At 37.2% G+C, this 12,113-nt stretch overlaps 1 protein-coding gene across 5 annotated transcripts; it reads left to right on the top strand.

Moving 5' to 3' along the window:
• Positions 1–1,620: 1,620 nt before the first annotated feature.
• Positions 1,621–11,865, top strand: LOC141569929 (NXPE family member 4-like). Of its 5 annotated transcripts, none has more exons than XR_012493662.1 (4): positions 1,621–1,897; positions 10,419–10,525; positions 10,686–10,860; positions 11,233–11,865. XR_012493662.1 is itself a non-coding variant. In XM_074324401.1 (4 exons), exons 2-4 carry the CDS (start codon positions 10,451–10,453, stop codon positions 11,457–11,459), a joined length of 348 nt encoding a protein of 115 aa, XP_074180502.1. In that variant the 5' UTR covers positions 1,621–1,897; positions 10,419–10,450; the 3' UTR covers positions 11,460–11,865. The 5 variants fall into 5 exon arrangements, 3 of the variants coding, with proteins under 3 accessions (XP_074180502.1, XP_074180503.1, XP_074180501.1); XM_074324401.1 differs by having other exon boundaries at positions 10,781–10,826; XM_074324402.1 differs by having other exon boundaries at positions 10,781–10,860.
• Positions 11,866–12,113: the final 248 nt, after the last annotated feature.

The following is a 12,113-nucleotide window of genomic DNA, read 5'->3' as shown; positions in this document are numbered from 1 at the left end:
TCATAAAATAAGACCAGGTCTTATATTAATTTTTGCTCCAAAAGATGCATTAGAGCTGGTTGTCAGGCTAGGTCTTATTTTTGGGAAAACACAGTATATATCACAAAAAACTGGTCTGGATATCCATTTAGGAAGATTACAGTTGATTTCCTGGAATTCTCCAGGAATGATAAGAAATGAAATATTCAAGGCAGTGTGAATCACCTCAGGGCAAAAGTGGCTTGAATGCGTCATTCATTTCTCCAAATTCCTGCCTACACTTATCTTTTCATCTGAAGATTCTTTACTTCGTTAGCTTTTTAATTATTTAAAAACCCATTTAAAAATATATTTTTAAGAAAACCTTTTTGTCCGAATTTTTAGTTGTTCTCAGTGTATTTTTGTTGTGAATACTTGGGTCTGCTATATGACCAGGAAAATTAAGTCTCCATTCTATTTTAATTGTTTCCGTTGGTAACTTTAATATTTGTTGCTTCTATTTCTTTTAAGATTTATTTCCTTTTTCTAATTTCATGATTCAGGACAATTAACCAATACATCAATCCTCTTTATATGGGATAAAATTTATAGTTAAGACTATAAATTTTCCCTCTGAGTATAGTTTTAGCTGTATTCTCCAAATCTTGTATATGGGAGCTTCATTTTATTCAGTATGACATGTTTTATAATTTCTACAGTGATTTCCTTCTTAAGTCATGAATTATTTAGGAATTATTTTTAGTTTCTAGATATAGGGTAGGGAGTTGGGCATCTTTGTTTTTTTTCTTAACTTATTTGCATTATGACTAAAAGTATGGTTTCTAATATCTATTCTTTGAAATTTATTGAGAATTTATTTGTGACCCAACAGATGACTAAACTTTTTGTCTGTGTTCTATATTTCCTTGAAAACCATTTGTATTCTCTATTTCTTCAGAATGAAATTCTGAACCTATTTGATTTAGCTTGTTAAGTTTTTTATTCCAAACACATATATCTTCACTATTTTTTTGTCTGCTTAGTCTATTAGTTTCAGACATAAATGTAGTATATTGTGTTTGTAGGTTTGTAGATTTGACTGTTTCTCATCTTAATTCAGGAAGTTTTCATTTTAGATATTTCTAGGCTCTGTTGTTAAATACATTCAATTTTGTGATTGTTTTATGTTAATGGTAAATTATTTATGTTACTTTCTTGCTTGTTGTCTTAAGTCCTAATTTTTACACTATGAATATTGCTAGAAGAGCTTTCACTTGCTTAGAATTTGCATGGCGTACCCCTTTTCATCTCTTTATATTTCAATGTTTTTTTGGTGTGTGAAATAGTCTCTTGACACGGAATGTGGCATTTGTTTAGGCGTAGTTGAATAAATCATAGAAAAGACTAGATCCATGAAGACAAGTAACTTTACCTAAACATAATAGGCATTCGAAACAATGGGGAATGCATTGAACAGAAATAAACAGAAAAGAATATAACTAGATCTGAACCTCAGTGTATATACATAAAGATCAACGGTCAGGACGATTAAAGACCTGAATGTGAAAATCAACCTTAAAACTTAGTAAGGTAATAGCAGAAAACACCTTTATGATTTTGGATTAGGAAAATATTATTTTAGACATAACAAAGGCATAAATCATAAAAGAAAATATTCATAAATGGGATGATATATAAATAAAAAACTTCTTCATGACAAAAAGTCCCGTAAACATAGTTTAAGTCAAGATATGAACTGGAAGATTATACCTGTAATACACATAATTGATACAGAATTAGTACTTACAATAGAAAATAGTTATTGCATACATCAATAATCCATCCCTTTTTATGGCAGCCTGGTATTTCATCATATCAGTTTTTTTTTATATATTCACCCATTGAAGGACATTTGGGTTGTTTCCAGTTTTTGACTATTGTAAGTAAAGCTTCCATAAACATTCATAGTTAGATTTTTATGTGAACATGTTTTCACTTCTCTGGAATAAATGTCTGTGTGTAATTGCTGGGTTGTGTAATTAGTGGATATTTAATTTTATAAGAAACTGCCAAACTATTTTCTAGAGTGGCCGTACCATTTTACATTCCCACCAGCAACGTCTTAGAGGTCCAGTTTTTCTGCAAACTCCCCAACATTTTTTGTTTTAGTGATTGATTTATTTCTATCTAAAGAGAGATCTAGTTCAAACCTGGCTAAATGTTAAGATCCTCTAGAGCTGGATGTTGGCTACATAATAAAGTAACTTTAACAATGTGCATAAAAAGTGGAAAAATAAGGCAGATAAAAAGGGCAAATGAGTCTTTCAAGAAGTTGTCCTTTGAAGGAAAGGAACCTGACTGAGTTGTAGATACCGGGAGAGGTAGTGGAAGAGGTGCTTCATTCAGTGCAGCAGATGTGATTATGCTTATATTCTGGGGGGAAAAGAACTGGGGGGCAGAAGTTGAAGATGGTGCAAAAAAGAAGGAGGAGGAGGAGGAGGAAAGAAAGTGGTGCAATCTAAAAGCTGCAGAAGGAGGTAGCATTAGGGTACAGCGGCACCTCTTCTCCAAAATGGGGCGAGTAGGAGGTCAGGATGAGTGCCGGTTGATATATTTTCTGGTAACGGAGTTAATGTTGAGAAAGCTCCTGTAAATTAACATGCTGCCCCTGCCCCTCTCTCCCCAGCCTTGGGAAGTGAAGGAAGAAAGACAGGTAAGGGGCCAAGCTCAGCTTTGAGGACTGGGAGAGACAGCTAGGTGGAAACACACAAAAAGATCACCCAACAGCATTTCCTGCCTCAGTGGAACTCTAGCCCATCAATTTTAGAGACAGCAATTCATGTATACATTCATGCTACAAATATGTATTCTTAATAGCTATTTATTTAATTATAGACTACTCAGCAGCTCATAATCCTATTGTCTGAATTTGTTGTTTTGATAAAAAAATTTAAATATAATTTATTGAGGTGTAATTTATATACAATGAAATGTATTTGTTACAAATGTGCAAGTCAATGAGTTCTGATAAATGTGTACACTTGTGTAACTGTCTCCACAATCAAGATACAGAACATTTCCACCATCTCTGACGATTCCCTTGTGTCCTTTCACAGTCAAGTTCCCTCACCCACCCCAAGCCCAGGCAAACACTGATTTCCTTTCTGAAAGTATATGTTAGTTTTGCCTTTTCTAGAATTGCATAAAAATAGAATCATGCAGTTTGTACTCTTGTATCTGACTTCTTTTGCTCAGTAAAATGTTTTTTGAGATTCATCCATATTGTTGCATATCAGTAATTTTCTCCTTTTTCTCCTTTTTATTAATGAATGGTGTTCCATTGTATGGATAGACCACAGTTTGTTTATCCTTTCACCTCTTGATGAACATTTGAGTTGTTTCCAGATTTTGGCTATTATGAATAAAGTTGCTGTCAATTGCGTAGCTTTAACAATTTTTGCCGAAATCAATTTTGTGGGCAAATATTTTCATTTCTCTTAGATAAACACCTGTGTGTGGAATTGTTGGAATTTTCTTATTACCAGAGTTTACGGTTTTGATTTACAAAATTGAGCAGATGGTGCAGAGTTCCCATACCCACTTTCCCCCAACAATTTTCCTATCATTAACATCTTACAGTAGTGTGTTATATCTCTTACAATTCATGAACCAATATTGATACATTATTATTAGGTAAAATCCATGGTTTATTTAGCTTTCCTTAGTTTTAATCTAATGTCCTTTTTCTGTTCCAGGATCCCATCCAGAATACCATATTACATCTAGTTGTCATGTCTCCCAAGGCTTTTCTTGGCTGTGACATTTTCTCGTACTTTCCCTGTTGTTGATGACCTTGACAGCTTTTTTTATTTATTTATTGGGGTGACAATTGTTAGTAAAATTACATAGATTTCAGGTGTACAATTCTGTATTACATTATCTATAAATCCCATTGTGTGCTCACCACCCAGAGTCAGTTCTCCTTCCATTACCATATATTTGATCCCCCTTATCCTCATCACCCACCCCCCGCCCCCCTTATCCTCTGGTAACCACTAAACTATTGTCTGTGTCTATGAGTTTTCGTTTCTCATTTGTTTGTCATGTTCTTTTGTTGTTTTTGGTTTATATACCACATATCAGTGAAATCATATGGTTCTCTGCTTTTTCTGTCTGACTTATTTCGCTTAGCATCATACTCTCAAGATCCATCCATGTTTTCACAAATATTCTTATATCATCTTTTCTTACTGCTGAATAGTATTCCATTGTGTATATATACCACAACTTCTTTATCCATTCATCTATCGAAGGACATTTTGGTTGTTTCCATGTCTTGGCCACCGTAAATAAAGCTGCAATGAACATTGGAGCACACGTGTCTTTATGTATAAATGTTTTCAGATTTTTTGGGTAGATACCCAGGAGAGGAATTGCTGGGTCATACGGTAATTCTATTCGTAATTTTTTGAGGAACCTCCACACTGCCTCCCATAACGGCTGCACCAGTCTGCATTCCCACCAACAGTGTATGAGGGTTCCTTTTTCTCCACAGCCTCTCCAACACTTGTTACTATTTGTCTTGTTGATGATAGCCATTCTGACTGGGGTGAGGTGATATCTCATTGTGGTTTTTATTTGCATTTCTCTGATGATTAGTGATGTTGAGCATTTTTTCATATGTCTATTTGCCATTTGTATGTCCTCTTTGGAGAAATGTCTCTTCAGGTCCTCTGCCCATTTTTCAATTGGGTTGTTTGTTTTTTTGTTGTTAAGTTTCATGAGTTCCTTGTATATTTTGGATATTAGCCCCTTATCGGACGCATTGTTTGCAAAAATCTTCTCCCATTCAGTTGGTTGGCTCTTTATTTTGTCGATGGTTTCTTTTGCTGTGCAGAAGCTTTTAAGTTTCATGTAGTCCCATTCGTTTATTTTAGCTTTTACTTCCATTGCCTTTGGAGTCAAATTCATAAAATGCTCTTTGAACCCAAGGTCCATAAGTTTAGTACCTATGTTTTCTTCTATGCAGTTTATTGTGTCAGGTCTTATGCTTAAGTCTTTGATCCATTTTGAAATAACTTTGGTACATGGTGACAAATAGCAGTCAAGTTTCATTGTTTTGCACGTGGTTATCCAATTCTCCCAGCACCAATTATTGAAGAGGCTGTCTTTTCTCCATTGTATGTTTTTAGCTTCTTTGTCAAAAATTATCTGTCCATATTTATGTGGTTTTATTTCTGGGTTCTCGATTCTATTCCATTGGTCTATGTGTCTGTTTTTTTGCCAATACCATGCTGTTTTGATGATTGTAGCCTTGTAGTACAAGCGAAAGTCAGGGAGTGTATTACCTCCTTTATTGTTCTTTTTTCTTAAGATTGCTTTGGTTTTCGGGTCTTTTGTGGTTCCAAACTAATCTGATGATTTTTTGTTCTATTTCTTTAAAAAATGCCATTGGTATTTTGATGGGGATGGCATTAAATCTGTATATTGCTTTGGGTAATATGGCCATTTTAACTATGTTGATTCTTCCAATCCATGAGCACGGAATGTTTTTCCATTTCTTTGTGTCTTCTTCAATTTCTTTCAAAAATGTCTTGCAGTTTTCAGCAGAAAGGTTTTTCACATCCTTGGTTAAGTTTATTCCTAGGTATTTTATTCTTTTTGCTGCAATTGCAAAATAAATTGTATTTTAAATTTCTTTTTCTGAGATTTCATTGTTAGTATATAGGAATTCAACGGACTTTTGTACATTGATTTTGTAGCCGGCAACTTTACTGTATCGTTGATTGTTTGTAATAGCTTTTGGTGGCGTCTTTAGGGTTTTCTATATATAGCATCATGTCATCTGCAAAGAGTGACAATTTAACTTCTTAATTCCCAATTTGGATGCCTCTTATTTCTTTCTCTTGCCTGATTGCTCTGACAAGGACTTCCAACACTATGTTGAAAAGCAGAGGTGATAGGGGACAGCCCTGTCATGTTCCTGAACGTAGAGCAAAGGGCTTCAGTTTTTCACCATTAATTATGAGATTAGCTGAGGGCTTGTCATATATGGCCTTTATTATGTTAAGGTATTTTCCTTCTATACCTATTTTATTAAGTGTTTTAATCATAAATGGATGTTGTATCTTGTCAAATGCTTTTTCTGCATCAATTGATATAATCATATGATTTTTGTCCTTTATTTTGTTTATGTGATGTATCACATTGATGGATTTCGGGATTTGAAACCATCCTTGTGCCCCGGGATGAACTCCACATGGTCGTGATGAATAATCTTTTAATGCATTGTTGTATTTGATTTCCTAAAATTTTGTTTAGGATTATTGCGGCTGTATTCATCTGAGATATTGGTCTGTAGTTTTCTTTTTTTGTGTTCTTACCAGGTTTTGGTATCAGGGTAATGTTGGCCTCATAAAATGAGTTAGGGAGTACTGTGTCTTCTTCAATTTTTGGAAGAGTTTGAGCAGGATTGGTATCAGATCCTCTTCGAAGGTTTGGTAGAATTCACTAGTGAAGACATCTGGTGCAGGACTTTTGCTTTGGGAAGGTTTTGGATGACTGATTCAATTTTGTTACTGGTGATTGGTCTGTTTAGATTTTCCAGATCTTCTTGGTTCAGCCTTGGAAGGCTATATGTTTCTAAGAACTTGTCCATTTCTTCTAGGTTATTGAATTTGGTATATAGTCCTTCATAGTATTCTTGGATGATCCTTTGTATTTCTGTGGTGTCCGTGTTAACTTCCTTTTTCGTTTCTGATTTTGTTAATGAGTGTCTTCTCTCTTTCTATCTTAGTGAGTCTAGCCAAGGGTTTGTCAATTTTGTTAATCTTTTCAAAGAACCAGCTCTTTGTCACATTAATTTTTTCTATTGTCTTTTTGTTCTCTATTTCATTTGTTTCTGCTCTACTTTTGTTATTTCGTTCCTTCTGCTGACCTTGGGTTTCACTTGTTCTTCTTTTTCTAGTCCTTTAAGGTGTAACATGAGGTTATTTATTTGGGAGTTTTCTTGTTTCTTGAGATAGGCCTGTAATGATATAAATTTCCCTCTTAAAACTGCTTTCGCTGCATCCCAAAAATTTTGGTATGATGTATTTTCATTGTCATTTGTTTCTGTGTATCTTTTGATCTCTCCTCTAATTTCTTCTTTGACCCAGTCGTTCTTTAAAAGCATATTGTTTAATTTCCTTGTATTTGTGTTTTTTCCTGCTTTATTTTGCAGTTGCTGTCCAATTGCAAAGCTTTGTGATCAGATAATATGCTTGGTGTGATTTCAATCTTTTTAAATTTCCTGAGGCTGATTTTATGTCCCAATATATGGTCTATCCTTGAGAATGGTCCATGTACACTAGAAAAAAATGTATAGTCTGATATTTTAGGATGAAAAGCTTTATATATGTCAATTATGTCCATTTCGTCTAATGTGTCATTTAGGGCTGCTATTTCGTTATTTATTTTCTGTTTGGATGATCTATCCATAGTTGTCAATGATGTGTTTAAGTCCCCTAGTATAATTGTGTTTTGGTTAATTTCTCCCTTTAGTTCTGTTAGTAGTTGCTTGGTATAGTTCGGTGCTCCCTGATTGGGGGCATACATATTGATGACTCATATGTCTTCTTGTTGTATAATCCCCTTTACCATTATGAAATGTCCAAATTTGTCTCTTGTTATCTTCTTCACCCTGAAGTCTGTTTCATCTGATATCATTAAGGCTACACCTAATTTTCTCTGGGTACCATTTGCTTGGAGTGTCAATTTCCACCCTTTCACTTTGAGTCTATGCTTGTCCTTGTAGCTGAGATGTGTCTCTTGGAGACAGCATATGGTTGGGTTTAGTTTTTTGATCCAATCTGCTACTCTGTGCCTTTTTATTGGTGAGTTCAGTCCATTTACATTTAGGGTGATTATTGATATGTGAGGATTTCCTATCATTCTATCTTTAGTTTTCTGGTAAGGCTGTGTCTCCATTGTTTCTTTGCCTTTTTGTTGTTGTCTATTATTTCTGTGTCGTGGTATTCTATCATGTTTCACTCTATTTCTTCTTTATTACAGTATATATTTCAGTTCTGGATTTTTTTTGAGTGGTTACCCTTAAGTTTATGTCAAAGAAAGTCTGATATTTAGAGTATTCCATTTTCTTCAGCATGCTTACTTTCTCTATTCCCATATTCCGATTCAGGCCTTTACTCTCCCCCCCTTTTTTTTTTTTTTTTGTTTGCCACAAATTGTCCCTGTTGATGGTGGTCGAATAGCCTCCTTTAGTATTTCTTGTAGTGCAGGTTGCATGACAATAAATTCCCTGAGCTTCTGTATGTCTGGAAAGGTCTTTATTCCTCCTTCATATCTAAAGGATATCTTTGCTGGATATATTATTCTTGGTTCATAATTTCTCTCTTTCAATAGTTTGAATATTTGGTTCCACTCCCTCCTGGCTTGTAGAGTTTCTGCTGAAAAATCTGATGATAATCTAATGGGCTTTCCTTTGTAGGTTACTGTCTTCTTTTCCCTGGCTGCCTTGAGGATTCTTTCTTTGTCGTTGATTTTAGACAGCTTCAATACAATGTGCCTTGGAGAAGGCCTGTTGGGATTGAGGTAATTAGGTGTTCTATTTGCTTCTTGGATTCGAGGATCCAGTTCTGTCCACAAGTTTGGGAAGTTCTCATCAACAATTTGTTTGAATATATTCTCTGTTCCCTTACCCCTTTCTTGTCTTTTTGTATGCCCATTATTTTATCTTGCTCTTTCTGATGGAGTCAGAAAGTTCTTGTAGAGTTCTTTCATTTCTTTTAAGTCTCAAGTCTCTTTCTTCTTCCATCTGTGTAATTTCCAGGTTTCTATCTTCGATGTCACTGATTCTTTCCTCCATCTGGTCAACTCTACTACCTAAGCTGGTTATTTCATTCTTAATTTCTTCTATTGAGTTCTTAATCTCCATTAATTCTATTTGGTTCTTTTTTAAAATTTCAATCTCTTTCGTAAAATGTTCATGTTGTTCTTTGATTATGTTTCTGAGTTCATTAAGCTGCTTTTCTGTCTTTTCTTGTATCTTTTTGAGTTTTTTGAGAACTGCAATCTTTAATTCTCTGTCATTTAAGTCACTTATTTCCATATTGTTAAGTTCCTTTTCTGGAGACTTTTCACTTCCTTTCTGAGCTGTCTTGTTGCCTTGGTTATTCATGGCAATTACTGATTTATTATTTCTCTTCCTAGAGATCTACAGGAGTGGCTTCTGCAACAGGTTGATAGGAAGAGGTCTTTCGTTTTCCAGTACTTGTTGGTAGAATGTTTTTTTTTCTCTCCAGCTGCAGTCTTTTTTTTCTCTCCACAAGTTAGTGCTGTGTTTTCTCTGCACTGTTCCAGCTTCTCACACAATGGGGGATTCCTGGGAGATGGGCTTCTCCTCTGTTAATAGTTGCCTTGGTCACAGGGCACAGTGTCCTGTGGGTATGCGGAGAGCTTTTGAAGTTACAAAGCTCTTCCTGCACCAGATTCAGAACCCATATGTTTCAGCAGTACTGTTTACTCCTGCAGGGATCTGCCCAGATAGGTGTGGCCAGGGCGGGGTGAGTTTGAGAGGTGGCCCAGAGCAATAGCAGTGACCATCACCACAGCCAGTCCTGTTTCCACAGCTCCCTCCCTTTGCCAGAACTAGTTGGGCTGTGAATCTGTGGCTGCGGTCCACAGTTCCTCAGAACAGCAAATATTCTGTTGTTTTGATCTGACACTGCTACTGTTCCGCTTCTAGCACCAGGCAGGTGGGGGGTGAGCTCTGGGAGGGCCAGGAGGGGCAGCTAGTCTCAGTGCCTCAGGCTTCAGTTCTCTGCAGCAGTGAGGCATTAAACCACCATTTCATCCTTCTTCCCTCAGTCTCTTCTCTGAGGTCTCTGCCGTGGCGTTGGGTTCAGCCGTGTTATACTGCCCCCTCAGCCCTAGTAGTCCGAGTTCTTCCCTGTCCTGCAGCTGCAGTAGTTCTGGGATGCGAGCTTGCAGCACTGAGACTTCTCCTTCCCTCTTCCCCACTTGGAATTACCCCACCTAGGTGAATTCAGTAGTGGGCCTCTTCATCTTGCCTGTCTGGTGTGCAGGGAGTCCTTTGTGGAGTTATAGTTGTTCGATTAGTTGTAAATTCCAGGGTAGATTTACAGAGGCTCACCTCACGCCGCCATTTTGATGATGTCTTTTCTGACCTTGACAGTTTTGAGGAGTATTGGTTAATTATACATGTATTGTATTATTCCTCTCTATTGAAATTTATCTGATGTTTTTGGTGTAATTAGAGGTGGATTATGAGCTTGGGGGAGGAAGATCACAGAGATAAGGTCACATTTTCATCACATCATATCAAGGCTATGTAATAGCAACATGATTTACAAATGTTGATATTAGCCTGGTTATTTCACACGGTGCTCTTTGTGAGTTTTCACATAACACAAAATTATTCTGCTCTGTGTTTCTTCCAGAATTTAGTGCCAGGAAGTTTGTCTTTCCTGGCATGCTTGTGTACCTCCATTTATCAGAGAAGGAGAACTACGCAACCCAGCTTCGATGTTCTTTTATTACCTGGACTGTGAGTAGACTGAGAGACAAAGTGTAGATTGATTGCAGAAGGTCCAGATTCCTGATATGATTTTCTCTTCCTTCCATTATTTTTTGACTCTTTATTGTAATTGCTTCACAGTGTGAATGTGCAAATTGTATTGTAACTATCTCAAACTCTTTGGATTTAGGGTAGAAATCACAAGTCAACCATCATATGCTAATACTGGTCTCCAGCTTTCACCTGGTCACCCTCCCTCAATGCGCAATTTTGGTGTTTCTCCAGGAAAGTGACAGACATCGAGCTCCCTCAGGGCATTTCTCCAATCCAGGTCAGAATGGCAGCCCCAGGGGACAGCAGCCTGGGTGAGTGGGGCTGGCATATGCTGGGGTTTGGGTGGGTAATAGACTTGGAGGGGTTTTATTCCTTGATTGGGAGTTGAGCCCCAGCCCCCCGATAGGACAGTATAGCATAGTGGTTAGTAACATGGGCCATAAAGTCAGACTTTTGGGGTTAAAATGCTATCTCTGCCAGTCACTATTCTTGCTGATGGGTAAATTGATTAGTAATTCAGGACCTCAGTGTCCCCACTTGTAAATGAAGATAAGAATACTACTTCATGGATTTTTGTCAAAGAGTAAATGAAATAATATAATGCATGTAAAGAGCATAGAGGAGCACCTGGCATTTTGTAATTTATAAACGTTAGCTGTATTCTGTTTTCCCCTTTCCTGTAGCCCTGTCCCCACGGCCCCCGTGCCATCCTGGCCTCCCAGCCACAAAACCCTCTGGCTTCTACCACCAAGAAGTGTGGCACTCGCTGTCCTGCTCCAGCCGCTCCTTCCCCACTGTTGACAGCATCCTGGGCTGCCTGGCTGGCCACGTTGTCCACATGATGGGAGACTCCACGCTTCGGCAGTGGTGGGAGTATCTGCGTGACAAAGTGCCCTGTGAGTGGCCCTGAGGGGAGAGGGCAGGACACCTGGAGCCTCATGAAGGAAGAGGTGAACAGGGAGGGCTTTGCGAGATAAGACTTCTATGTTTGCAGAGGTTGGGGCAGTACCCTGGGAATTTTCCAAGGGCAAATGAGCAAAGGAATCAGAGCTTGGAGAATGTAATTATCATCACCAAGCTTCCTTTCCAGTTTGGTTGACCAGAAGTTATGTAATGAACTCATATGACAGCACTAAAAAAAAACTTTCAAATAATACAATTTCTGATAATACAAAAAGAGGCCCCAATTTAGTTTTTAAATAAAATCCGCATTTTCTGTCTTAAGTAAAATTAACAAGAGAGAAATAAAGTTCAGATTTTTGTACCCTATCTTCCTCAATTTCTTCCTCCCTCCTTTTTCCATCCCTTCCCCTCTCCTCCTCTCTTTTCTCTCTTTCTTTCTTTGTCTCACTGTTGTGTCTTATTCAGCAGCTGATAGAGCTATGGTTCTCTTAGCACCTAAAACCTGAGTGACTTTTGCTGAATGAGCGTCATTTTCTCAGCCCTCCAAAGTTAATTTAATCCAATCTCAACTCTTCCATGTGTGCCATTTTTCTAAAAGTCAAGATTAATGGAAAACAGAAAATTATCACAGAAAGAACTTGTGAATAACCTCTCATTTAGA

The sequence above is a fragment of the Rhinolophus sinicus genome, unplaced genomic scaffold (assembly GCF_036562045.2).
Source record: "Rhinolophus sinicus isolate RSC01 unplaced genomic scaffold, ASM3656204v1 Contig179, whole genome shotgun sequence".
In the NCBI taxonomy this organism is placed as follows: domain Eukaryota; kingdom Metazoa; phylum Chordata; class Mammalia; order Chiroptera; family Rhinolophidae; genus Rhinolophus; species Rhinolophus sinicus.
This window is presented reverse-complemented; position numbering and strand designations above follow the sequence as displayed.

Bases quoted from the DNA above. Each gene is read 5' to 3' on its own strand.
- LOC141569929 (XM_074324400.1), top strand. From the start codon at position 10,332: ATGTTGATATTAGCCTGGTTATTTCACACGGTGCTCTTTGTGAGTTTT. The intron at 10,526-10,780 runs GTGAGTAGACTG...GTGTTTCTCCAG, and splicing joins GTTCTTTTATTACCTGGACT to GAAAGTGACAGACATCGAGC. The intron at 10,861-11,232 runs GTGAGTGGGGCT...CCTTTCCTGTAG, and splicing joins CCCAGGGGACAGCAGCCTGG to CCCTGTCCCCACGGCCCCCG.